The sequence below is a fragment of the Carassius gibelio genome, chromosome B7 (genome assembly GCF_023724105.1).
Source record: "Carassius gibelio isolate Cgi1373 ecotype wild population from Czech Republic chromosome B7, carGib1.2-hapl.c, whole genome shotgun sequence".
Taxonomy (NCBI): Eukaryota; Metazoa; Chordata; class Actinopteri; order Cypriniformes; family Cyprinidae; genus Carassius; species Carassius gibelio.
The window spans coordinates 24,261,089-24,287,079 of NC_068402.1; the positions used below are offsets into that span (position 1 = coordinate 24,261,089).

General features: G+C 37.1%; 1 protein-coding gene across 2 annotated transcripts in view; it reads right to left on the minus strand.

Annotated features, from left to right (window-relative positions):
* si:ch211-186j3.6 (neural-cadherin) overlaps positions 1-25,991 on the minus strand; it is a 298,085-nt gene that overhangs the window by 116,852 nt on the left and 155,242 nt on the right. For both annotated transcript variants that reach the window (XM_052561240.1, XM_052561239.1), the window contains 6 exons: positions 18,751-18,893; positions 8,194-8,366; positions 5,153-5,321; positions 4,128-4,298; positions 2,435-2,607; positions 584-751 (listed from right to left, as the gene is read on the minus strand). In XM_052561240.1, the coding sequence (XP_052417200.1) occupies positions 584-751; positions 2,435-2,607; positions 4,128-4,298; positions 5,153-5,321; positions 8,194-8,366; positions 18,751-18,893 (997 nt within the window). The remainder of the gene's footprint in view (positions 1-583; positions 752-2,434; positions 2,608-4,127; positions 4,299-5,152; positions 5,322-8,193; positions 8,367-18,750; positions 18,894-25,991) is intronic.

Genomic DNA, 25,991 nt, shown 5'->3' on the forward strand with positions numbered 1-25,991 from the left:
TCATGGCAGGGCTGGAGAAACGCAGCTCGAAGTGAGGACTGGAATCTTGCAGCATCTTACCATTAGTTTAAATGGAGTGTGTATATGTGTGCCTTTGTGTACTTGTGGATTTGTGACAGGCTGTGTGAAGACTCTGTGTGGTCGAGCAGAAAGCACAGACTGTCAGTTGTAACTGCCAGTACATGACAGTAAAGCCGACAGTGTCTGGGAACTCAAGCCCCTCAAGGAATACCCAGTACCTTATTGTGGGATTAAAACTTATCCACATCCATCATAGCATTCCTTCAATGCACACATGAAAGACACGCTCATTAATGGAGTGCCTCACAGGTGTGCTTCAAAAGCCAAAGTAATAAATCACTTAGCAGGAGCTGTATGTTTGTTTTGCCTTTCAGTTTACGGTCCTTCATTCACAGTATATTTAGCACAAGTGAAATTGACATCTTGATGTAATGAATATCTGTGGATCACTGACAGTCACTGTTTGTTATACTGTATGACTCTGATCTTGTCATTAAGTGCAGTTAAAAGCAGGCATACATCTCCATAAATTACATATATTAGCTTTATGTTAAGTGCATACCACAACTGGAGTGTCTCTGACAGTGTTTTCAGGTATGACGACCTCATATTTGTCCTTCTCCCACTGTGGAGGCTGGTTCTTCACGTTGGTGATAGTGACTGCCAGCTCGACTGAACTGCTCCGATTCCCTCCATCTGTAGCGATGATCTGCCTGCTGATGTAGGTCCTCTGGAAACAATCCAACACAATTATTGAGGCGTCAAAAACTACAAAATTGGAAAATGTACTGAGACAATGGTTTTCAAACTGGAGCTCAGGGGGAAATATTTGAATATATATAACAAATAAATTAATGAAAGAAAAGCTTTTACAAAATATTAGAGAAATGTCATTAAATTTGGCATGTTAGTTCAAGATATATATTTAACAAATATATATTTAAATACCTTGATAATACTAATGTTTCAAAGAGTGTAGAGTGCAGTAAATGTATTCAAATTTTTAACAGAATACTAATAAATCTACATACAAAACTGCACGCATAAACTGTTAAATACACAAGTTTACGTTTAAAACACACATGAGTTACAAAAGCAGTCGGTTATGTCTCTGAAGGTACACGGCTGGGAAAGAAATCGCATGTTTATATTAGATCTTCGTGGCAGCAGCATAATATACAGTAAAAAAATCAATAAATCCACTGCTCTCTTGTCTCCTCTGAGGCTGGGAGTCTAAATAGTGTCCTGTGCTCGTCTGTGCGGCCAAAAACAGAGCAGTCAGCATGCTTTGCCGTGGGTGGAAACTTGAAGATTAAGGGGTGGTATTATTATAATAAGGGGGGGGGGGGGGTGATATTTAAGTGGATAGTTTTTTTCAAAAGCTTGCAGAGAAAGGCTTACCAAAAGAAAATGTACTGGGTTGTTGTAGTTTTTTTTTTTTTCTTTTTCATCATGTTTTCTGGGTTGGCACATGCACATTATAGCACATAAATATGACAAGTCAGATTTTCATGTTACAGTATGTCACCTTTAAAATAGCACACTTACTTTTTTTTTTTTTATAGTATTAAAGTGAAAATATGCAGCTGTCTCAGTTTTTTTTTAAGCAATACAACACCAAGGATGACTTTGTAAATGGATCTGTGTCAAGTGCATCAACACAACAGATAGATACATCACTGTATTCGCTGTCGTCTCACTGCAGATGCCTGGGCTTATCAGCAAAATCACCGATGCTGTCTGCGTTCACGGCATTCTGCTTCGTATAGCAGGCTGTCTGCATGTCGAATGATGTGAAATGACAGCTAAACAATTTTCCTCCACCCTCCGTAATCGCACAAAGAACATATACAAACGCTCAAGCCTCACCATAAACACCAGCCGACACAAGACCTTGGTAGTCATAGCAACAGTTTTACAAAGGTCTCTTGTCAAAGGTGGTCCGCTATCAGTGGCTTTCAAACCCCACCACCTACTCACACACACAAACAGCCCATCAATAATCACTATTAATGCTTAAACAAGTCTTTTGTACTTCTCTGTGAGGTTATTTCTGTCACCGACTTTACAAAAACAGACCGAATCTGTAAAAGACCTTGTTACCACCCAATCAATCATCTGAGCGGAGAGCTGTGAGAAACTTGTGGACCTGCTAAATCATTCACACCGCTGCATCTTAAAACGTAAAACTCACACGAACTATACAATATTCATGTTGCAAGTGCAATTTTGGATCGGTTTCCACGCACCTCGAACTCCTGCCCTTTATGAAGGCTGGGAACTATTCCTGAGAAAGTTCAAGTCTGAAACTTGCTTTTTAAAATTCAACTTCTTGGCTGCATGCAGCATCCAAACATACATAGAACTCAGTATTTCAACAGGACTCCACTTGGCTGTTTGGAGCAGGACTGACCTGCGAGATTGGCTGGTTTACGTAGATCCAGCCAGTGAGTGGATTGACTCGCAGATACTCCGGCTGCTCTTCAGACATGGAGTAAGTGATGGCCGCGTTCGTGCTATAATCATCATCATGCGCAGCCACTCGCAGAAAACTGGTCCCGATCATGGTGTCTTCGCGTAAGAAGTCTGTTAGAGGGGAGGCTCTGATTATTTAACATGCACTGGAAACACTCTCCTGCTGGTGCATAATTAGATGAAAAGCTTTGATAACTATCATATCCTCTGATCCTATCTGTGAAATTGCAAAGGGCAAGATACTTTGAAAACTCTTCACCAAAATAAATTCATTTCTAAATCAGTTTGATATATAGTTCTGTGATGTGGAGTTGTGCATGTGTGAGGAAAATGACTTTTTTGACCAGTTGACAGAAGTTCACTAATTAAAAACAGACTAATTCATCACAAACACTGTGTCCCATCCTGATTTGATACGGTAAAGTGACAATACCCTTTATGTTAATCAGAGTTTTATTCTCTCCAGTTGGGAAGTTTACTTCACAAATGTAATAGATGAAATATTAAGTTTCCCTATTTAAGTATGTGTAGTGGTGTAACTAATTCAGTAACCTTATTAATGTAACTGATTACATTAGATTTCTCTTCAAAATTAAATCAGACAGGGTTAAAACAGTAGTACCCAAAACTGATAACTGTCAGACTTTCAAAATCCTTCTTCACTTGAATTAAGAGTGTAATAATTACATTTTAAAGCACAGCCACCACAAAATAAGACTTAAGCACCTATTTTTAATTTAAAATTTGTTCTGTGGTTAAATACAGATTTAAAATCATAAGTTATAGTTTGGAAATCTGTTTTTGGACAGATTGACAAATTACAAAAAACCAAAAACAAAACAAAAAACACGGTTAATCTTTTAAAAAATTAAGCACGTACATAAACCCAAATAAAACAATTATTAAATAAGCATGTGTAGTATTATGTGTCCTGAAACATTGGTCTCTCATAATTTTGAAGCAGTGAATGCAATTTGGGAAAGAAATCACTCAAATCTGCATGTGTGTAAAAATATTCACAACACAAAGTAACTGACTATAATTTAATTAATAACACTTTTTTTTCTTAGTAACTGTAACTGATAACTGTTGCACTTATTTTGTTATTATGTTTCGTAATTCTGCTACATGTAACTATTTACTCCTCAACTTTGGCTCTATTCACTTGTGTTTATATGCAAATAAAATTTGACATGAAATCCGCTGATCATATAAAGTGATCATATTTTTACACATGATTTGGATGAATCCATTTGATTCAATTTATGATGTCTTTATAACTTCTTGGATCTTTTTAAGTTTATTGGCTGCATTTATTCAACTAGGTCCAGACACTGTGTGATTAATCCATCAAGCACCATATGGAAAATCATAAAAAGCATATATTCTGCATAAGCTTGAAAATGTAAGACATGTGTTTTAGTTTTACACTCTTCAGCCTCTAATTGGTTGTGTTTTGTGTTTGACTGTCGCATCTCGTCTCATTTCCGTGTATGATGTGCACAGCACCTGGTTAGGAAAATATTTAAAGCAACTTGGATCAGCATGGATTTTTATCGACACTTAATGCCTATACTTATTTGTATAACCCAACAGATATGAAAAATGTTAAAAAGGTGGTCATTGCTCACATTCATAGCGCAAGTTCTCAAATTTGGGGCTATTGTCGTTCTCGTCGAGGATAAGGATGTTGAGCTGGCAGATGCCTATGAGGGGGTCCGCCGCTTGGTCCGTGGCCGTCACTGTTACTGCATACTCTCTCTGCCTCTCCCGATCAAACGTCATAGCAGTTACGATAACACCTGAAAAAGTACCTCTGTTACCACTGAGCTTCTCTTCACTCATCAGATTCTAATACATATATTCACAGTACTACAGATAATTCAATTTTGTTGTCCACAGTAAGGTCAGATCTCTATTTAATCGTATATAAAAGGAATTAAATGATCTTTTGAAACCAAGCAAACAACATTATTTAGCAGATCTGTGCAAAATAAAATGATCTTTTGAAACCAAGCAAACAACATTATTTAGCAGATTTCCTTCATTATAAAATATTCCTTCATTTTTGTGCTGGAGTTCAGAGAGTCAAATCTCTCAACGGCTCCCCATTTGCATTTAAGAAGTCATCGCAAATGTGCCTCACGTTTCTCCCACTGCAATCCATTCCTATTTTCTCTCTTTATTCTCCTCTATAAAAGACACACTGATTGATGTCCAATGAACAGTTACATTTCATAAAGCATTCCATTTCTTTAAAAAGGGGTCTTGAGACGACACATTTAAATGCTGTCTTTTCTCTTCCTTTGAGAGTTGGCACGTTTTGAAAGCCTATGATTAAAGTGAATTAAACTCAACTTTGAATTCATGAAAATACTTCAAGGCTTACATTTCTTTGTAAGAGAGAAAGAGAGGGAGAGAAAGTGAAATAGTCAACAGTGAATGCATGACATTACAAGAGAGTGTGCTTAATGAGACATTAAAAAGGTTGTGTTAAAAAAAAAAAAAAAGTAACTAAATGTGACTGTTTCAACGACATCTGATTATTTTGAAAGGAATGACAATGGAGACATCTACTTTAATGCCCCCAGTACAGTAATTGAGTATACATTCAACCAAAAATAAGCTCAATGAATAAAATAGCTTCAATTGTTACCTGTTTCTGGATCAATGCTGAAGGCAGGAACAGTGCTGTCTTTATGCATAAAACCATATGTGACTTTTCCATTGGCTCCTTCATCAGCATCATCTGCATGGACCTGCAGCACAAATGTTCCCGCTGGCTTATTTTCCAGAACTGATGCCTTCTCTTTATACTCCGCACACTGTAAGAGGGAAAACAGAGAAAGAAAAGAAAGATGTACAGTGAGTAAACCCAATTTTAAAAGGGCTTTTTACCCTTGTATTAAGATCTGTCTTGGGTGATCAGATCACAAAAAGTCAGTTGAGACAATTATTGTTTACACCTGGTAATATTGGTCTCCAGTGCAACTCCTCAAAAATGGCAAAATGTTTATTTTCAATTCAATGGTAAACTACTTTAAAAGAAGCACATGCTGTACCAAAAAATGAGAACACAAGACCAAACAAACACAAAAGTACTGGAATTAGCACTTCAAAACAAATCATAATAGGAGAAGGTAGAAGACAGTTTCATACTAAAAATATGCTTATTACAAATATGGTCACCCTGGAGCAACGGGAGAACTACTGCTGCTGCGTTCACCACTGAACCTTATGAATCATTGCTTCCAGAGTTTGAACCTTTGAAACATTTGGCTTACTGACCCAGATCTCTGAGATGCAAAAAGAAATTATAAAAATTGTGATTATTAAGCCTTGACACTACAATGCACTGCACAATTTTAATCATCAGTATATGGACAAAATGCTCATAGTCAAAATCAATGAATATAATTTCACTGATTATAGCCTACTTATGTAAGTTATAAGTGCTCTAATAATAAAAAAGGGCCAAGGAGCTGGTACTATACGCGCAGTGAATATGGATCATTACTAAAAGCAAGTAATTAAAAGTAACATAAATGAAGCAATTGAAAGAAATAAGAGAGATGAATAAGAAAAGCAGTAAGCATTACGGAGTGGATGCACATTGACGGTATGAAGAAAGGGAGAGGAGGCGTATTAATCCTTATCTCTTTGGTACTGTTGAGATTCATCTCTGTATTATAATTGAAGCGCCCTTGAATCAATTCCATCCCACTGAATCTTTGGAGACGTCTGGAATAAGCCTGGATAATTCAGCCATGCTCCACCACCCACACACCTTCTTCATCCACGCACACGCGTGTATGAGTGTGCGTAATCACAAAAAAATAAAGAGAGCGCTGCCTTCCCTTCATCATTAGTTTGCTCAGCTTAAGATAGCTGAGGTTAGATGAGACTCTGGAAGAATACAGTATATAAATCCCTTTAAAACACGTGGTGACAATTCCCAAATCAGTCCACCAACTTCTCCTTTGATGGCCACTTCTGACACCTAATTAATAACAGGGGACCCAGACCTCTCTGTGATGGTCTCTTTCATCCTGCAGCTAGCTAATACCCGGCCGCTAACTCTGTGTTGTTCAATCAGTCAGGTGAGCGTGAAATCCCATAAGGTCAGAAGTGCAAACATCAAGCCTTGTATCCCTTGTGAGTCCATCTCAAAAACCTCCAGAAAGCTGTCAGTAAAACACACATGCCATGGGCCGACGAGTAAGAGAGCTTCTCAGCAGAGATCCATGAGCACTGATGTTCACACATCCACAGGAACAGTTTGGTATTCCAGAACGCAGATATGACAGGGGAATGGGAAGAGGTTCAGGAAAAAAACTTTACTTCTTAGTTATAACCCTCTTTTCTCACTTAAAAAGGATGGATAAAGGTATTTTAGGAAGCTAGAATGGCACGGAAAAGGATAAATAGAAAGCGTGCAAAGAATAGAATGAGTGCAAAAACAGAATGGGGTTAAAATATCTAGCTGAGCAGTGGCATAAATGCTTTATTTCATTTTGAGAAGTCTGGCTCGGAGGTCTTTCAACGGAGCAAGAACTGCCACATTGGCTTCCCCGTGCTGGCTCCAAAACTAAAGAGATGTCTTGTGTCTCAGTGGATGCTAATTTACTTCACACCCTGCCAAGAGAAACTCAAACAAAATACTCCACAGACCTGAAGATAAGTTTTTAAATACTAAACGTCGGCCCACGGCCAAGAATCTCCTCACCTCATTGCGCAGCCTGTGGAGATTAAGACCCTCTAAATATCTTCAGTGTTGCACTCAACCCATATTTACTTGAGACATCAGGAAGCAAGCGGACCCATAATGAATCAGCACATATTTCAAACACTTAATTAAAAGTCTACAGCTGATCAAGCAGCAGCCCAGGTTGCTTTGCTAATAATATCTCATGAGAGAGAGAGAAAAAAAAAGTGGGAGTGGATCAATTGGAGAGAAAACTAAAGAGACAATATAGAGAGAGAATAGGCGAAAGAAAGAGGGAAGACAAATGCTCTATTCCAAAATCTTCAGACGAAGAGAAACGGCAATCGAAAGCAGAATAGGTGGGCCCTGATGAAAAGATTGTTTAAAAGGAAGGCAATTATTTTGCCTCCTCTTGGCCAAAATCTAGGAACATATATATGCCAAAGATTAAATTATTATAAATTAACATGTATTCATAAAACCTGAGTATGTAGTTTATTCTGAATAAAAGCAAACAAACAAAAATATTCAAGAATTAGAAATATATATTCAGAGTTTACTTTTATATATTCAGGTTTATTAAGGTCCAATTCTCGGTATTAACACACCATTAACTACAGCTTTTGCCTTAATAAACATGTAATTCAGTGCAAGTAAAATCCTGTATGTGGCTTTTCACTGTTGATGACTCTTTTAACATTAATCAAGTCCCGCACTTTATATTCTTATTCCTCGATGGTCCTTTCAAATCTGAAACTAAAATGTCAGAAGCGATGGACAAACTCAACTTCCTAAAACAAAGGCCTTTCAGAAAACTTACAAATAAAAATCACTTTAAATGTTTAATTGCTATTTGTAGCATTTAACTGTAATTTATACTCATATATGTGATTTATATAAGAAAATAGATAATTACACTGTGAATTAACAGACATGCATAGAGATAGTATATAGATTAAAATTAGATTAATTAATTTTTTTATGCACAGTACCTTTTCAAACACAGGTTTGTTGTTGTTCACATCGTCAACTCCTACAATGACCTGGGCGATGGCGGAGAGTGACTGCGGCCCACCAGAGGCGTTATCATCTGTTGCCGTTACATTCAGGATGTACTTTACTCCCTGAAGTCTAGGAGATGGGCTGGAGCGGAGACGGATCAATCCTGTGTGGGGTGACAGGCAAACAATTATAGCAACATTTAATTGGCCATTACCCTTGCATAAATCCCACTCAAACTCCATCCAACCTCAGTGCATTCTATAAATTAGCAACTGATTCCTCATTAGTTCAACACATTTTTAATGCAATCGCATCTAAATAGATAAAATGTGCTACTCAGGGAGCCTGAGCTGCATTCTTTCCGTACACTGCATTTGACTCTTATTTCTTACATGAAAGTTTGTAAATGACATACTGTAGGTCTTGATGAATACATATGGAGCCACGAAGACTGATCTCTCAGCCCTCATTCATAATGCAGAGAAGATGTTTCTGACCTCCAAGGCAATGATGAGTATATTTACCATTCCTGAGGCTTGTACTATGCAAAATCCTGTATATATTGTGTGTTTTTATGGATGAATCTATGTTGTTGCAAATGTGCCAGGGATATCATTATGCTTCATACACTGTGACTTATCTGCAGAGCCAGCCAGACTCAGCTCCTACGTGACCCTCCGCGGTACACCATGCAGCGCCATCTCTTTCAGGACAGCGAATTAGACTCTGCTGCATTCAGGTCTGCATTCATAATCTAAAGAGCTAGATGACTGCTATCTCCAGCTAGCAGCAAAGGGACATTAAAGAAACCAGCACATCAACTGACACAGACTTGGCAGGAGGGAAATCACATGTACCCTAGTTTCTTGAATTGATTCTAATGCATAACACTAGTCCTTTTGTGGCACAACTCAGGGGAAAAAGAACATGTAATCAATTCTAATTCAATCTGAACACCCCTAGCCGCACTAGCTCCCTTTCCAAATGTTGGTCGGGGCTGAAATGAGTGTGTTTGCTTGGATTTTGTGCTTTAAGGAGACTTGTCACAGGTTCTAGCTTTATTCTCCCGACAGTTGTATCAACTGCAGGCTATGACAGCCACAGGGTAATCAGTTGAGTAAAGCTTTTTTCAAAACCACCATTTCAAACCATTGCTATGGTATGCATCGCCGCCAATGATTTTAAACAGAGATACACACAAAATTAAATAAAGAGCTTGAGCTGGGATTATAAATATTGGCAAACTGGCAGCTCAGGAAACAGACATTTCAGTAATGATCCGCGTGTGATTTATCTGTCCTTGAGCCGGAAGTGTCTATTACAATTAGTATGTAGTACACTGGGGGAATCTAGAACAGGACACAGATGGAAGAGGCATCCAGGACATATCAGCACACACCAGAGATAGAGAAGATGTTTCTACAAGCAAATGTACATAAGGGTGAGGGGCATGCCAGTGGCTTTCTCTTTATGCCAGTTTACATCACTGTCATGCCCGCCGTGAGCTACAGCCAACCAAATACCCTAAATATGGACATACTGTGTGTGTGTGTGTGTGTGTGTGTGTGTATGTATATGCATTATATGTATATGTATATATATATATGTGTGTGTGTGTGTGTGTGTTTGCACTCAAAAAATATAACCCAAAATATATAAAATTATAAAATGCAAGTCTTGTTTAAACACAGTAACTGGCATTAGTGAGTCTAAAATAGAATTGTATAAATGCTAGAATCAGCCATTGATAAAGCAAAAAAAATAATAATAATAAAAAAAGATAATAATTATATATATATATATATATATATATAACCCCAAACTTTTGAATCGTGTATGATTCATAGATGTAGATATATATATATATATATATATAATGCCTAATCCGTGTTAATCTCATCAACACAATTACAGGGAGTTCATTCATTTAGGTAAATTCATTAATACAACCTACACGAGATTCAAAAGTTTGGGGTTAGCAAATTTTGCTCTGTCTGTCTGTCTGTCTGTCTATGTTCTTGGTCTCACCAAGGTTGCATTTGTCATTTATTTGATCTGCTTTCAGAAACAGTAATATTTTGAAATATTACTGCAATGTAAATTATGTTTCCTGTAAAACGTGACTTTTTTCAGGATTCTTCAAAGAGTTGAAAGTTCAAATGAACAGCACTTGACAAGTTGACAAGTCATTTAACATTGACAAGTCATTGATGTGTACTTCTTTTCATTAGCAATTTTGGCAATTTATCTGATCAAGTTCTTCTGCGTTCTGACTAATTCAATCTTTGGTCAGTTTGATAATCTCTGTAATAATCTCAATAATCTTTTCATGCCTTTTGCAAGACGTTGCACTATTAGATGCTTTTCATCTTCAGAAAGATTTTTCTTCCCTGCCATATTGCATAGAAACCATTTAGCTTTAGAGAAACACATAGTAAAAATTTAGAAAATGGGTGGTCAGTTTAAAACACAGTTGGTAATAGCACCACATTTGTTTTATTATTGAAAGCTAGTGATATTGCCCTCCATAAAACTGCTCTGTTTGCAGTGGAGTCAAGATGTTTGCAATTTGATTAAAAGATGAATATGAGATGAAACTACAGAATGTCACATTTTATTATTAGCTGTTTCAACACATAAATGTTTTACCAAATAAAAAAGACAGCACTTTTAGAGTTTATCCTGCTATCTGATGTTAGCATAAATATTGGAATAGTTGAATTTATGGCAGATGTAAAAGATTAAAAGCTATTATTTTGTTGCAGATCTCTTGCGTGCAATCAGAGCAGTGAGTCTGCAACCCATAGACATCACCAGACTCTTGGTCTTATGTTTGAAATGCTATTCCAGCCTTTAATGCAGTAATTTCCAACTGTTGCATGTTTTGGGGAGTTCCTGTCTCTAGTCTCCTCTTCAGCTGGTGAAATTAATGTTCAGTCGGATTTAAATCTGGGTACTGACTTGGGCAATCTAAGACTTTACATTTCTTGCCCTGATAAACTCCTTGCCTGAACTGGCAGGGTGTTTTGGGTTATTGTCCTGATGCAACATGTAGAGCTTTCTGATAAGTCTGGTGACATTTTACATTTAGTCATTTTGCAGAAGCTTTTATCCAAAGTGAATTACAACTGGGGATACAAAATGATTATTCTTAAAGAGGCAAACAGACACAGGAAGTGCTTGTAATGCCAAGTTTTAGGCATTGTTTAAATAAGTACAATCTAGAAAGAGAAGTAATAAATAATTTTTAAATGTTTTATGATGATGAAGTCAAGTAGCTTTGAAAGAGATGAGTTTTCAGCTGTCGCTTGAAAATTGCCAGGGATTCAGCATTCCGGATAGGGATTGGAAGATCATTCCACCAGCCAGGAATGGTGAACGAGAATGTTCTGGAAAGTGATTTTGAGCCTCTCTGTGATGGTACCATGAGGCATCGCTCACTAGCAGATTTCTGACTTCCGGAGGGGATGTAGATTTGCTTATTGTAGACACAGCTGATCACTCAGAAAGACCTGAGAGGCAACTGTTTCAATACAATAACAATACTGTATACTCACATCAGATATTGGGATGAACTCTAAAAGTGCTGATCTTCTTAGCTGATAAAACATTTATGTTGAAACACTAAATAATGTATGTATATATATATATATATATATATATATATATATATATATATATATATATATATGTGTGTGTATATGTGTGTGTATATATATATTTATATATATATATATATATATATATATATATATATATATATATATATATATATATATATATATATATATATATATATATATAGGCATGGCTGTGAATGGCTGTGATTCGGCCGTAGGTAACTTCTAGGAGTGTGATATTGTGTTTATACAACAGTTTAATGGCACAACTGTGTAAATAAATTACAAACAACAATGGAGTATCTTTACAAGCCCTCTTTTGTACAGAAATACTTCCTTCCACCACAGATTTAAATCTAAAGTTGGCAGTTTAAAGGGTTAGTTCACCCAAACATGAAAATTATGTCATTAAGGACTCACCCTCATGTCATTCCAAACCCCTAAGACCTCCGTTCATCTTTGGAACACAGTTTAAGATATTTTAGATTTATTCCTTTCTGTCCCTCAATTGAAAATCTATGTACGGTATACTGTCCATGTCCAAAAAGGTAATAAAAACATCATCAAAGTAGTCCATGTGACATCAGAGGGAATTTGTTGAAACTAAAAAAATAACAAAAACTATGACATTATTAAGAACTGTCTTCTCTTCTGGGTCTAGTGATGTACGGTTCGAGAACAAATCACTTTTAAAACAGACATTATCTTTATTAACAAACCGCATATTTGACATCCAAGCAAGCACATTCTCATTCATTTTGTGACACAAAACAGCATTATTTCTAAAACTATCGTAGATTTCGGTGTCTGCCATGACACTAACCCTAAATGTTGTGAGAAATATGGTGTGGCAACGGGGGCATGGTTCAGCGAAGTCTGCAGCGGGAGAGAGAGTCGGAAGACGAACGGTGAGTGAGATGTTTATAAGAAACTGAAAAAAGCACAAATGTCAGGGCATGACAAAACTTATCCAGGCCCTAAAAATACCCTTAGACTCCAGAGGGTTAAACGCAAATAACCAACACCTGTGTCTTGTTTCAGTAATTTGCTTGGAGAGAGTATATAATGCCAGGAGAAACAGGAGTGTGTGAGAGAGAAAAGGACTGCTGACTGGTGGGACCTTGACTGAGCTGGAACCTCGATGAAGTGAAAGTTATTACATGAATGTGTTTATGTTTTTGTGCTGTTCGATCTGTTTTAGACTGAAAATATGAGAATAAAAGCCACCTTCAGCAGTCAAGCCGACCCTGTCCTCTTCCTTCCCACACAAGAACCTCATTACATACAGCAACTTCACCAAGCGGAGTGATACTAAGGGTGAAGAGGTCGAGGAGCTCTGTTGGACTCTAACATCGTACTCCTACCAGCCAATCAGATTCGAGAACCAGAAAGAACCGTTTGTGTGTGTGTGTGTGTGTGTGTGTGTGTGTGTGTAAGGAATAATTGACTAATAGCCGGTGAATTAGGCTATTAGAAAATAATGCACACCTATGATGCTGCCACGGCAGAAGATGTTACCACACCTCAAATCATCAATCAGACGATGTATTTATAGGGATTTGTCTGGTTTTTGGACTAAAATCACTATTTTGAATATGATTTTTTATTCATGATCTCATCCAATGCCTCTTTTGCTAGTTCCAAAACATAATTTAAAACATAAAGCTGGTAATGGAGGCTTGAGATGCTGATAGCATTCTAAGGCAGTTATTAAGTTATTAGAAAGAGATTGAGAGAGACAGAGACACGCAGAGAAAGAGAAAGTGAGAAAGAGAGCTTGTGTGAATTAGGCTACCTCTGTGCACTCTTCTGCTGCAGTGTGTCTAAACAGCGCTTTTATTACCATGTGTAGCCTTCAAACTGCTACACTATATAGCCTAACTCAGTGGTTCCCAAACTTTTTCAACTCGCGGACCACACAACCAAACACATATGTTTGAGCGGCCCACTGCAAAAAAATAAAAATAATTAACTTACCCCACTTTTGTTGGGTTAATAACTTATTTTTTTTTTCTTTTCTTTTTTTTTGTCCATATCACACAGACCTAGTTCTTTCAATAAATAAAGTTAACAATTTAGCTTCTGAGTACTATCGCAATTTCTTTTATCAATTTTGCGATTTCAATTTTAATCACAATTTTGACACACACAGATATGCTTTACAGTCATAAATGCATTCAGGATGAATTAGAAACATATTTCCAAAAGAAAACCAATTAGAGCTTTATCAAAAGTTGTAACATCTCTATAATAAACATAAGTCAAAATAATCACTATAGTAAAGGTGTGACAAAATTTCTAGACTTAAGGAAAAAATTATTAAATTATATATATAAATTCAAAATCAAAATCAAATTCTTGAATCAATTTTGCTTGACAATCCTCACAAGGCAACGGTTCCCTTGTTTGATTGTGCATCTTTTTCTTCCACACTTTTTCCTTCCACTTAACTTTCTGTTAACATGCTTGGATACCGCACTCTCTGCACAGCCAGCTTCTTTGGCAATTAATGTTTGTGACTTACCTTCCTTGTGAAGGGTGTCAATGATTGTCTTCTGGATAACTGTCAGATCAGCATTCTTCCACATGATTGTGTAGCCTAGTGAACCAAACTGAGGGACCATTTTTCAGGTGTTTTGAGTTGATTAGCTGATTGTTTAGATAGTGAGTTGGTGTGGTTTTGTTTAATGTGAGCCAAAATCATCACAATTAAAAGAACAAAAGACTACTTAAACTACTTCAGACTGTGTGCATTGAATTAATTTAATACATAAGTTTCACAATTTGAGTTGAATTACTGAAATAAATGAACTTTTCCACAACATTCTAATTTAATTTAACAGTCTGTCAGCCAAATATATTTTCTGGCAGTCTTTTCTTCTTTGAAATGCATTTCCTCATTGCCAACCATTCGGATGAAACCTTGTTTAACATGAGGCCTTTAAGCGGGACAAAGAAAAATCTAAAGACTACAAATAACAGAGGAAAATAAAAACGCTTGGCAGGTGCTGTGTGCTGCCGTTGATCTGGCTGATTATCAGTGTAAACACTATGCGGCCGTGCAGGTAAATACATCCTTCACGCACCGGATGCAGTCTTTGTATTTATGTCTTTAATACAAAAGGCCTGATCATCTTATTGACTTTGCTGTTTGAATCCTTAAAGGGTTATTAAATCAAACTGAGTGCATTCCTCTGTGGGTTACAGTAAATTAACAACAAGCACAATCGCCTAGGCCCTTATTCGCCCCAACAAAAACAACCTAATGGGGGAGAGGCTCTAACGAATGATAGAGGGAATATCAGTAGAGACGGAGATCTGATGAGCCGTAGAAGGGGCAATAAAGGAACGCTTTGATCTTGAGAGGAGAGAAAAGGAGGAATATGCGGGGAAGGGAATCAACAGAGACACTCTTCAAGGAACCGCAGTGCTTCCAATGAAGCGGTACATGTTTGAATCACCTGAATGGAGCACTAAATTGGAGCACTGTGAATGTAAGCAGCAAACATATTTTGTGAGAAGGATAAGTGAAGTCCGTATCTTACGACCGATCTACTTCAATCAAAATGCAATCAATCAAAACATGTCTAGCTCTTTCACTGTTGAGTAGCGTGCAACAATTAAGTCATGAGCTGTTAAGCAAATGCTGTTACTTTGAGGAACTGAGAAAAGGGATGCACCAAAATGAAAATTCTTGGCCAAAGCTGAAGCAGAACAAAATGAAACACTGGGCCGAAGGGGTATCTTCCCCACGTATTTTGAAAATTGTATTACTACCAAGTTTTAGTGTTTGTCTTGTTTAAAGATATAAAAACAAATAAAAAAAAATAAAAAAATTACCAAACAACAATTTTAAAATATTCACTTAACACTGAAGATTTTTTTTTTTGTTACATTCTAGCAGACATTATACCTAAGCACAATTTCAACTGAATAAGTTAGTATTATAAGTGTGTGTAGGTGTGTGTGTGTACACATATTAATTTAATACATAAGTTTCACAATCTGAGTTGAATAGAGCTGTGACCGACACCTTGTGCACAGCTATGGTATATGACGCAGTGCTGCCGGCTATTGCTCCTATAACAGCTCATTTCATCAGTTCTTTTGTCTTTGGGTCGTTTTATTTTTTCACCGAATTCTGCTCTTTCTAAATCAGATACTGATAAAGTAGCACAGTAAAGATTACATTTATATGAATGCATTAGTGGGAGTGATTGCCTGTGTGAATTAATTCTACATGGCAGAGTTTCTCTACTAGTAGTGATGCTGTGGGATTTAGTTTTTAAGAAATATATGCTTGAACTTTTCAGTTTCTAAGCCATTTTTATTGAGAAATCACTGAACAGTGTTGACAGTATATTTCCGCGCCGAATGATTCTGTGTGCTCAAGATCTGTGCGTGATCTACTGTCTGTAGCCTATGTGTGTGCATTACAGTGAAGCAGCGCATTAGATTAGAACAGCGATTAATTTACCTGTACAATAAGCTGTTTAAAACATCCTTTCTCCTGTTCAATTTTGAGCATCCAGTAATATTTCACACATGTCTCGTGGAGCTTTCGGAGTATACATTTATTTGTCATTTTAACTGTTAGGAAACTGAGCGTAAATGTGGAAGTCCTTCAAAGATTTCTTATCCTGTTGCGCCATCTATAGGACCAGCGACTAGTCGACGTCAAGCTTAAAGCGTCATGGCAGAGCACTGAAGTCGACTAGTGGATTAGTCAGTGCAACCCCTATTTTGAACACTATGTGTGAATGTTATGATGAACATATTAATATATTTCTTGTAATTATTGTTATCGTTATTATTGTCTTTTTTTATTTTATTTTACAGAACAACTGTAAAATTGCAATTCTAACAATTATAAATGTTAATGGAGCTTTTATTATTTTGACGGAAACCCCGAGAAGACCTCAGTGCTTATTTTTGTTCACAACAGCTGATTTATAAATGATTCTGATCAAGAATTTTGAAAAATGTTTGTCTCACAAATCACATTGTCACATCCATGCCTTATAAAAATGTTACTGAGCAACTGATGAGTAACAGTGCTTCAGTTCAGATTCTTCAGGCAGACAGGCAACAAGCTAACAAGTGCTCCAAGCTTGTGCAGCGCAGTTTGAATACATGCAATCCAAGTATTATAAAACAGAACGTAATAACGTTCTGCAGATTATTTACAAATTGTTTAAGGCCATTTCATGATTTCAATCATCATACAGTAACTAGCAACAACCACCCCTTCGTCTTTTCATCGGAAACATGTGATGCAGCGCTAAATAGTCTCCCGCTGTCTGTGCTGTCGCCTTTCTCAGACAATTTAAATGCCTCCAAACTGCTGACATGTTTGCTGCATTAGTGCGCCCCTCTATTTGATCGTCATGTTACTGTTCGGTACAATTTATTCCGTCTTCTTCGCTTATTCGGCTGAACACCGAGATAGATTTTTTTGCTATTTTCAGCTGAACAATTTTGGTTGCTGAACATTCAGTGCATCCCTAGATAATAAATTTGTATTTGTAGTTGCCAATAATTATTACATTTACTGAGCGATTACTAAACTCCTTCAGAACTGTGAGAGATAAACAGACACTGCATTTTCATAATAGAAATTTGAATTCCTAAAGGATACTGTTATAATCAAATAAAAATCTTACCAAATGGATCTCTCATATTTTCCATTTCCAATTTATGTTATAAAGTTATAAAAATAAAAAATCTCAGTTATAAAAAATAAATTCAGTACTGTGACTTCTAAATAAGAACGGTGATTTCATTTCTCACAATGTTTTTATTTTCTCTTATTTTCCTGTTTCCCCCCCTAAAATTACCTCATTTTTATTTATCTAAGGCAGAAACGGGTTTTCATATTAACAGTTATATCCTTGTGTGGGTGTTTTAACTATAACTTTTCACAGTTTTGCCAAAAGAAACACTTTACAATAATTACCTCTTTATAATTAGTAAGTGGCTAATTTTGTATATGTGAAAGTACCAAATAACTTGTTTGTTCAAGTAATAACTATAAAAGTGTAAATAGGATTAAAGAAAATCATCCATGGCAGCTTTTCAACTGGTTTGAAATGTAACTGATACATTAAAGCTTTAAACTGTACTTAAAAATGTACTTTATTTCTTAGTTTTAAAAAATGTTAAAAACGAGTGTGATCTAAAACATGGTAGAGTACATTATGTTCTTGACTGTTCAAACAGATGTTGCTGTTGATTTCCCTCACTTTCCTGCCATTCTGGATTTTACCGTTTACCAGATGTTCAGACTAAACATTGTGTCTTCAATTAACCCTTAAGAATCCTTCAGATTAAAGTCTTCTTTTCCGGACGGAACCCACACTCTCATCATATGATGTGTTTTTAAATCCCATCCTAACTGCTCTCAGCCTTTCTATAATGTTTATTCTATAAACAACAAAATCTTGTGTTTACGATCTGAGCAGTGGTGCAGCAGTGACGTACTGTATGGGCTTGTGTTGTGGTTTTCTCACTAGAACACAAGTTTTGGTTTGCTCTGCATAAGTCTCATGCCTATACCAGTCTCATGTTTTGTACTACTGTCCTCGCCAATTAAGGGACATAAAAAAGCATACTTTAAATAAATATAAAGACTTATTGGGCATCTGAATTATGTCCAAGGAAAAAATGGAAGAAGACTTTTGTTTGAATAGCTGCCCTGCCATGATTGCCCAACCGTGAAAGTACATTCAATTATTAATTACCAATAAAAATGCATTAATAGTTAAACGACTTATGTATAAGATGATGCAATGCAATGTAAAGAGTTTGAAAGAAACCACTGAATTAAGGCTTTTCTACTGCACAGCTCCTTAGTGAATGTTCATTAAGCGTAAAACGGCCGTCAGAGAGATCAAAAGAGTAACTCCAAATCTGAAATGGATGTCTCACCTTTCTGGCTGTCGATGACAAAGTTGCCTTCCTCATTGCCTGCTGTAATTTTGTATGTGATCCCATCTCCATCTGGGTCCTTGGCCAGCACCGTTGCAACCAGAGTGTTGGGTCCTGCGTCCTCTGAGACAAAGGTCCGATACCTGTTTTTTAAACAACAAGCATATTTGTTTTAAGATATCTTTCATGGGAAACTCACCACAAAACCATGTCATCATTACAGCAAAACAAACACATTAAGCTGCATGTGTAATGGATAGCAAATAGAACAAAGAGGAAAATAATCAAATAAATGAACTAACATTCAGTTTTTAGTGCCCAGTTACATTCTGAACAATATTTAATGCCTTTAGTAGTATGTTGTTGCCATGTCTCAGCTATGGTAAAAGACGTGACACGTCTGGCACATCCTCTTTGCAGTCTTACTAATCAGAGCACATTTTGTATTTTCGGAAGGAGGGGTTTCATCGAAACAGGAACTAAACATGTCCAAGACAGACTGGGAAGAGATGTGCAACAATGTGAAATGAGAAAAACAATGCATTTTTGCAACTATCGAGCATGAATAGCTAGCTGTACAACCAAAAAACCAACAAAAAAAGAACATTATTAGGACACCACTTAAAGGTTTGGGGTCAGTTAGGAAGTCAGTGTTGATGCTTTATTATTGATGATGATGATGATTTCTTAACATTTTATTTTATATATATATATATATATATATATATATATATATATATATATATATATATATATCATTTTTGTGAGAAAGGCCAAAAGAACAGCATTTGTAAGAAATATAAATCTTTTGTGACATTCTAAATGTTTTAACTGTCAGTTTCGATCAATATAAAGAACCCTTGCACAACTCTTGTGCATCTGTTCACTATTGACCTCTACAATATGCTACACATTATCTGTGCATGAAAGAAAATGAATCATATCAAGTTAAAGTGATCAGAAACAGTATGCTTGAATAGAAAATTATGTTTGAGTAACAAAGTCTGTTACAGCGAGAGCCTTTTAGATAAGAGCGACCTGAAGAGACTGACAGCTCTGACTATGTCACCGCTTTAGTGACTCAAGTCTCTGGCCTCCAGTTGTAGAACAAACACACACACCCACAACACATCCTCACACAGGGACAATTTTCATTGTTACAGAAAACCCATTATTATTTTGCAAGTATAACAAAGAACGAGTGGAGGAAGTGAGTTAGACCACCCCTCCGATGTTCAGTAATAGATTTCCCACCAAAAAAGAAACGCTCAAGGGGCTGTTAACAGACAAAGCCAACACATTTCATGCTAAGCCTTTCTTGCCAAAACCACGCTCACACTTCATCACATCTGAAACAATGCTGTCAATGGAACAGCACCTCGTGGCGACAAGACAAACAGTGCCTCCACATCTGCACAGCGTGCTGTCATTTGAGAAGAGAGAAAAGCGCTGACAGACTGCGAGATACTTCCGTAGCCTCAGCCACCATTCGTTATTATTCAGCCGCAAAGATTTCATTTAAGTCTCATAGGCAGCACACTGATGGACTTTTTGTTGTGACAGAGTGTGATACATTTCCTCTTGATCTGAGAAGGACACTGATGGTGCATCAGAGCGGCTAAAGGTCAACTGCCCTGATGCCAGATTGACAATGTGTTCTGGATTCAGCCAGTTAAGAAATGAATCTGGAGCTTCTTGTGTAGAAAACTGTTGTTTGTGTGCATGCCGTGAATACCAATACCTCTGTCGAACCCCATGATGGAATGAAAGCCAGTTTGGCTAAATCTGTTCATAAATAAATGAATAATCAAAGCCACTGAGGCATCCAAAGGTAGAACTTCTGTAAGACTGAAGCAAACATAAATCAAGAGTTCTTGGAAACAAAGTTATCTTAAATTCCCATAGCCTTAGCATCCATTTTTCTTTCTTCAGCGAGTGAAGTTGAATGTCTGGTTTAAAAGGATAGATCACCCAAAACAAAATGTCTGTCATCATTCATTCACCCTCACGCCATTCCAACAATGCTCTTGTGCTCAACAATGTTGAAGGCAAAAAAGTGAATTCCTGAAGATATCCTGGTTATAATGAAAGTGAATGAGAACTGGGGCTTGTCAAGCTCCAAAATAGAGAGAGAAAATACCCACATACGCAATTAAATGAACCTAAAAAAAGATTTCCATATGAAGTGTCCTGAAGCTATTTGATACCTAGTGTTATGAACAGAACTCTTTGGCAGGTTCATGTGTAAAGAAGTCTAATCTTCGAATGAGTCCAATCTTTCCGATGAATCAGTTGATCCAGTTCAACAAACAGGTCCGTATGATTCATTTACAAATCTAATCTTGTTCTTGGGTGTATCTCAATGATTCAGCTCACTGGAGGGAAAGATCATATGGGAAATGTTTTCATTCAAGCTGCGACCTAATTTATGCAGAAAGGCATAAATATTGGGAAAACAATTTGCAAATAAATCAGTGTTTCCAACCAATGCATTCGAGAGAACAACATCTTTTATTAAATGTAATAAATGACAAGAATTTTAGCGTGGGCAGACAAAATGCACAGACAAAATAGGTTAAGGCAAAATCACTTTTTGATGTACATACAGGAATTTATTCAGCAATGCATTTCAGTTGTTTTATATGTATGCTTTTCACACAAGAACAACAACAACAACAAATCTTCAAGCTAGGTTATGCATTTTGGAGATTTCATTTGCATCTTGATGCGTCCACTCAAAAGTTTTTTGAGTTTTTTTTAAATGCAATATCGCAAAATCTGCATAAAAATATGTATGGATGAAAGCCCAATAATAACTGATGTTTCAGCCAGAGACAAAACTATTGGTTTTAGAAGAACTACTTTTATAGTCTTTCTGAAACTTGAACTCATTCATCATAAACGCGAGGCAAAAAAGCAATAACCACGTTCTCCTTTTAAGTCCCACTGAAGAAAGTAAGTCATACGGTTTTGGGACAACATGTCAATGAATGAATGATGACATTTGACTTTCCATCAGAGCAAGTTTAGGCAACAGAAAACTGGACTTTGTCGAAGAGAACAACATTATCAGTCTCCGTCAAGAGTCCAGATATGAAAGTAAAAGCAATGCTGATTTGCCAAAAAGAAGACGGATTGAAGGCTGCAGAGATGGAAATCCAAACAGAAAGATCGAAACAAGGAGATAAGGAGGAATGAAAGCTCAAGAATGATGAGAAGACACCAATCAGAGGACGGGAAATGACAGATATAGAGACAGACAGAATGACAGAGGGTAAGAGAGCTTGAGCCCATCATCTCACTCCGTGTAGAGCTGATTGATGGCTAACAGAGGGAAGGTGACAGGCATTTCATGTAGGTGATTTATGTCATCCATGGAGACACCATTGCTTGCACTTTTTCACCTTGTCATTGCACCCCAGCGCTGACACACGTGACATCTGCGACCTGTAATCTGTTAGAAGTCTCAAAGATCTGAGATTGTGCTCACACACACACACACACACAAACAAACAGAGATCCTCCCCTCACAGAAACATACACAATCCCAGACACACACACACGCGTCTCAGAGACAACTCGGATGGTTTGTTTTCAGATGTTAGCTCTGAGGATCTGTTCAGCACAGCCTCTGAGAAAACCTGTCACGGACTAACCATAAAAAAACGCCTCACTTACGTCTCCCTTTCTAAGCCATCACCATAGCAACAGTGCAGGTGATGTCTCTTGGGACAGTGACTGACAGCTCGCAGAGGCCACTTTGTTTGAAGCGCATGAACCAATCAGACAAGTGAAACGCCGGCTCGTCAGCATTCACTGTATACTTCGGCTCATTATGTCAGCTATCAATCAGAAGACAACATTTCGGTTGAAGAGGCCTGGAAAGACATCCATCAACACAACAAAACAAAGGAGATAAGCGAACGCCAATGATCAAAAAAAGAATGCTAAGGCTGGGCTCCTAAACATTTTCACCCAAATTTCCAGCTATATGAGGACTGACTCATTGTCATGTCCCGTGGCTGTAAGAACGGCAAAGAAAGCCCAGGCCAGTGCGTAATAAACATCACGCTATCCATCTTACTCTTTGTCCTTGGTCAGGTTGGTGCCAATAAACAGATCTGGTAATGATGTACTGTGCAAACGCTATAGCGTGAGTGACGAGGCTCATTTTCAGGCGAACTGAAGGAGCCCAGCGCCTTGAAGTGGAGGGCTTGGGCAAATTAGTCTGCCCAAATGGAACAAACAGCAGTGACAGACATTGCAATTTACTCAATTACAGGGCCGACACATATAGGCTATCCTGTTCACAGAAATTATGTAGGACGGAGAGATTGAGGCTTTTCTGTTTGAGGGAAAAAGGGATTTTCAGAGAAGCTAAAAGTTTCCGAGAGGATCTGAGGTGAAGGGAAGGGACACGCAGGGACAGGTCATGGTCTGTGGGGACAGAACACAATACTTCTACTGGCTTTAGCCATTCCAGACCTCAGTCTTATTATTTTTATTAAGAATGGGATGAGCGAGACAAGCTATACACTACTGTTCAAAAGTTTGAGGTTGATATAATGTTTGTGTGGCGAGTGGGGCAGGGCCGGGGGGCGTGGGAACGAGGAGTGAGGCCAGGTGTAGTGATTGGAGATGAGCTGCACCTGCGCCCCACCGCCGGTATCGAGTCCCACGTAGGAGATGGAAGGATATAAAACTGGAGCAACTATAGTGAAGGACGAGAGAGGACCAGGCTTGGGCCATATTTTATGTTTTGCTTTTATTTTAATGCATCAGTCGTCCGTGAGGGGCTGGTGCACTGTTTTGTGTTTATTTTCAATAATTAAAGTGTTGTTTGATTGTGCGCCGGTTCCCGCCTCCTCCTTCCGGATGATTAGGAAGTTTTATCATTACAGTTTGAAATTCTCTTATGCTCACCAAGGCTATGTTTATTTGATCAAAATACAGTAAAAACTGTAATATTCTGAAATACTATTACAATTTAAAATAAATGTTTTCTTTATTATTTTAAAATGTAATTCACTATTGAGATTAAAAGCAATTTTTTCAGCGGCCATTACTCTAATCTTATGGGTTCTTCAGAAATAATTCTTATATGCTGATTTGTGTCTCAAGAAACATTTCTTCCTCTTATCAGTGTTGAAAACAGCATATGATACATATGATACAGTTTATATTTTTAGGATTTTTGTTGTTGATGAAATAGCAAGCATTTATTTGAAATAGAAATATTCTGTCATGTTATAAATGTTTTGTAATTTTTTTTTTATTGTCACTCCTGATCAATTTAATAAATCCTTGCTGAATAAAAGTATTTAAAAAAAAAATAAATAAAAATAAAAAACCTTACTGCAAACATTTAGGTAATGTTTTCTCAGGTAATTAATTAATTAATTTAAACAAACAACTAATTATTATGACTTGTTATTATGACAAATAATGTGGACATGTTTAGAAATCAACAACTGCATGCTGAATGAGAGAAAAAAAAATAGATCAGTCAACTAGCATTCTGAATGATCAATTTTTCTCCTGTGTGAACAAAGTCTGCCAGCTCTGGCATAACTGTAAAGTAGCTAATTCAGGCAATGATTTAGAAGAGCAGGTCTATTTACATTACAGCTATTATCCATCCACAATTAAGTATTTCCTGAATCGGTTATACAGAAATGCCTGGACTAAATATTATTCCTGCTTGGACAGCAGATAAGCTGCTGTAATAATCAGATAACTTGCTGATGTTTGTACGTGTGCAGACAATAATTAGAGGGCATTTAATTATAATGCTCAAGTGTGTTTTCCAGCCCTATCTGAACCATCTCAAGTGCAGAAGTCCTCAACTTTTATTTGCACTCTTGCAAATAAAAACTGAAATAACCCAAGATGGCAAAAAGAGGTGATGTAAAAGTCTTCCACCTACAACGCTTAGAGGAAATCAGCTTTTGTGCAGCCTTTTTAGGAATGGAGCACGTATCATATGAGGCTACATTTCTCAAAATGACAACTGAGGACACATTGTAGCTGTTTTCAAAAGCAGTTTAGTAGCAAAGAGCGCTTCTTTGCCCAACATGAAGCAGCATTCAAAACCCATTTTACTTTCATAATGTGATGCATTTCTGAGTGAAACAGGATATTCTGTGAGGGAAAGTGGTTTGAGGGGAAGGGTTGAAAAATAAAAGGAGTGGGTGATGTCAGCCAAAAGAATAGTCACTGCAGAGGCGGTACAAGTTATTACATTTTGTTTAAATAGTTTCTCTTTGAAATATGCATGAATGGATGCAGCATGTCCAATAACACCATGTGTATTAGGAAAGTAAATAAAAATCGTTTTTGATTTCATATTGACTTTAATGTTTAAAGTAGACTCCCAAGCCATTGGCATCTCAAACTCAGGCTCTCGGGTATAACCATGCAGACACAAATGCACACAACACAATACAAATGCATAAGGTAATTAAAAAAGGCCTATAAGGGGACTGAAAACAACAACAACATTTTTTTATAATTTTTGGACCCTCTGGCCGAGGTCTGACTACCCACCCTCCACCCCACTTCCGTTCTCGGTTTCTCCAGCTTCAGCTGAATGCACGGCTGATTGAATCTGCCTCCCTGATTCAGTGAGCTCTCTGCCAGAAAATCAGTCAATTAAAATGGCCAAGGGCCATAGCTCCACCAACAAGATGGAAAAAATAACAATAACAGTCAGCAGTCAGCACAACGGATATATCAGCGAAATGAGAGGCAAATTAATACAGCAACTGAGGAAAGACTCATCGACAAGGTCTACAACAGGAAATCTGTACAGTCATGATGGTACCAAATTATTCTAAAAGAAAAAAATTCACTTGATTATTGTTGTTTTTAAGGTTACAATCAGCAACATAAGTAATGCATTTCATGTTATGCAAATGCATTTCAATGTACAGTAGAATTTTTAACAACATGCCCCCCCTGGAGTCAATAATTTTATACTTCTTTATCTTTTGTCTTTAATGATCATCTTTTAATCCATCATCTCTGAATCAAACGACAAGCCTAAACATTAATTCCTGTGAAAATAATTTCATCATACATAGTATGCAAATTAGTCCCCACCTCCAGACTTCCACTCGTTTAACTGAAATTGTAAATGCTATACCACTGCAAGTGGCAATACTGGATTAAAGGGATATTTTGCCCAAACATGCAAATTCTGTCATTACTTACTCTTTCTCAAGTCGTTCAAAACCTGAAGA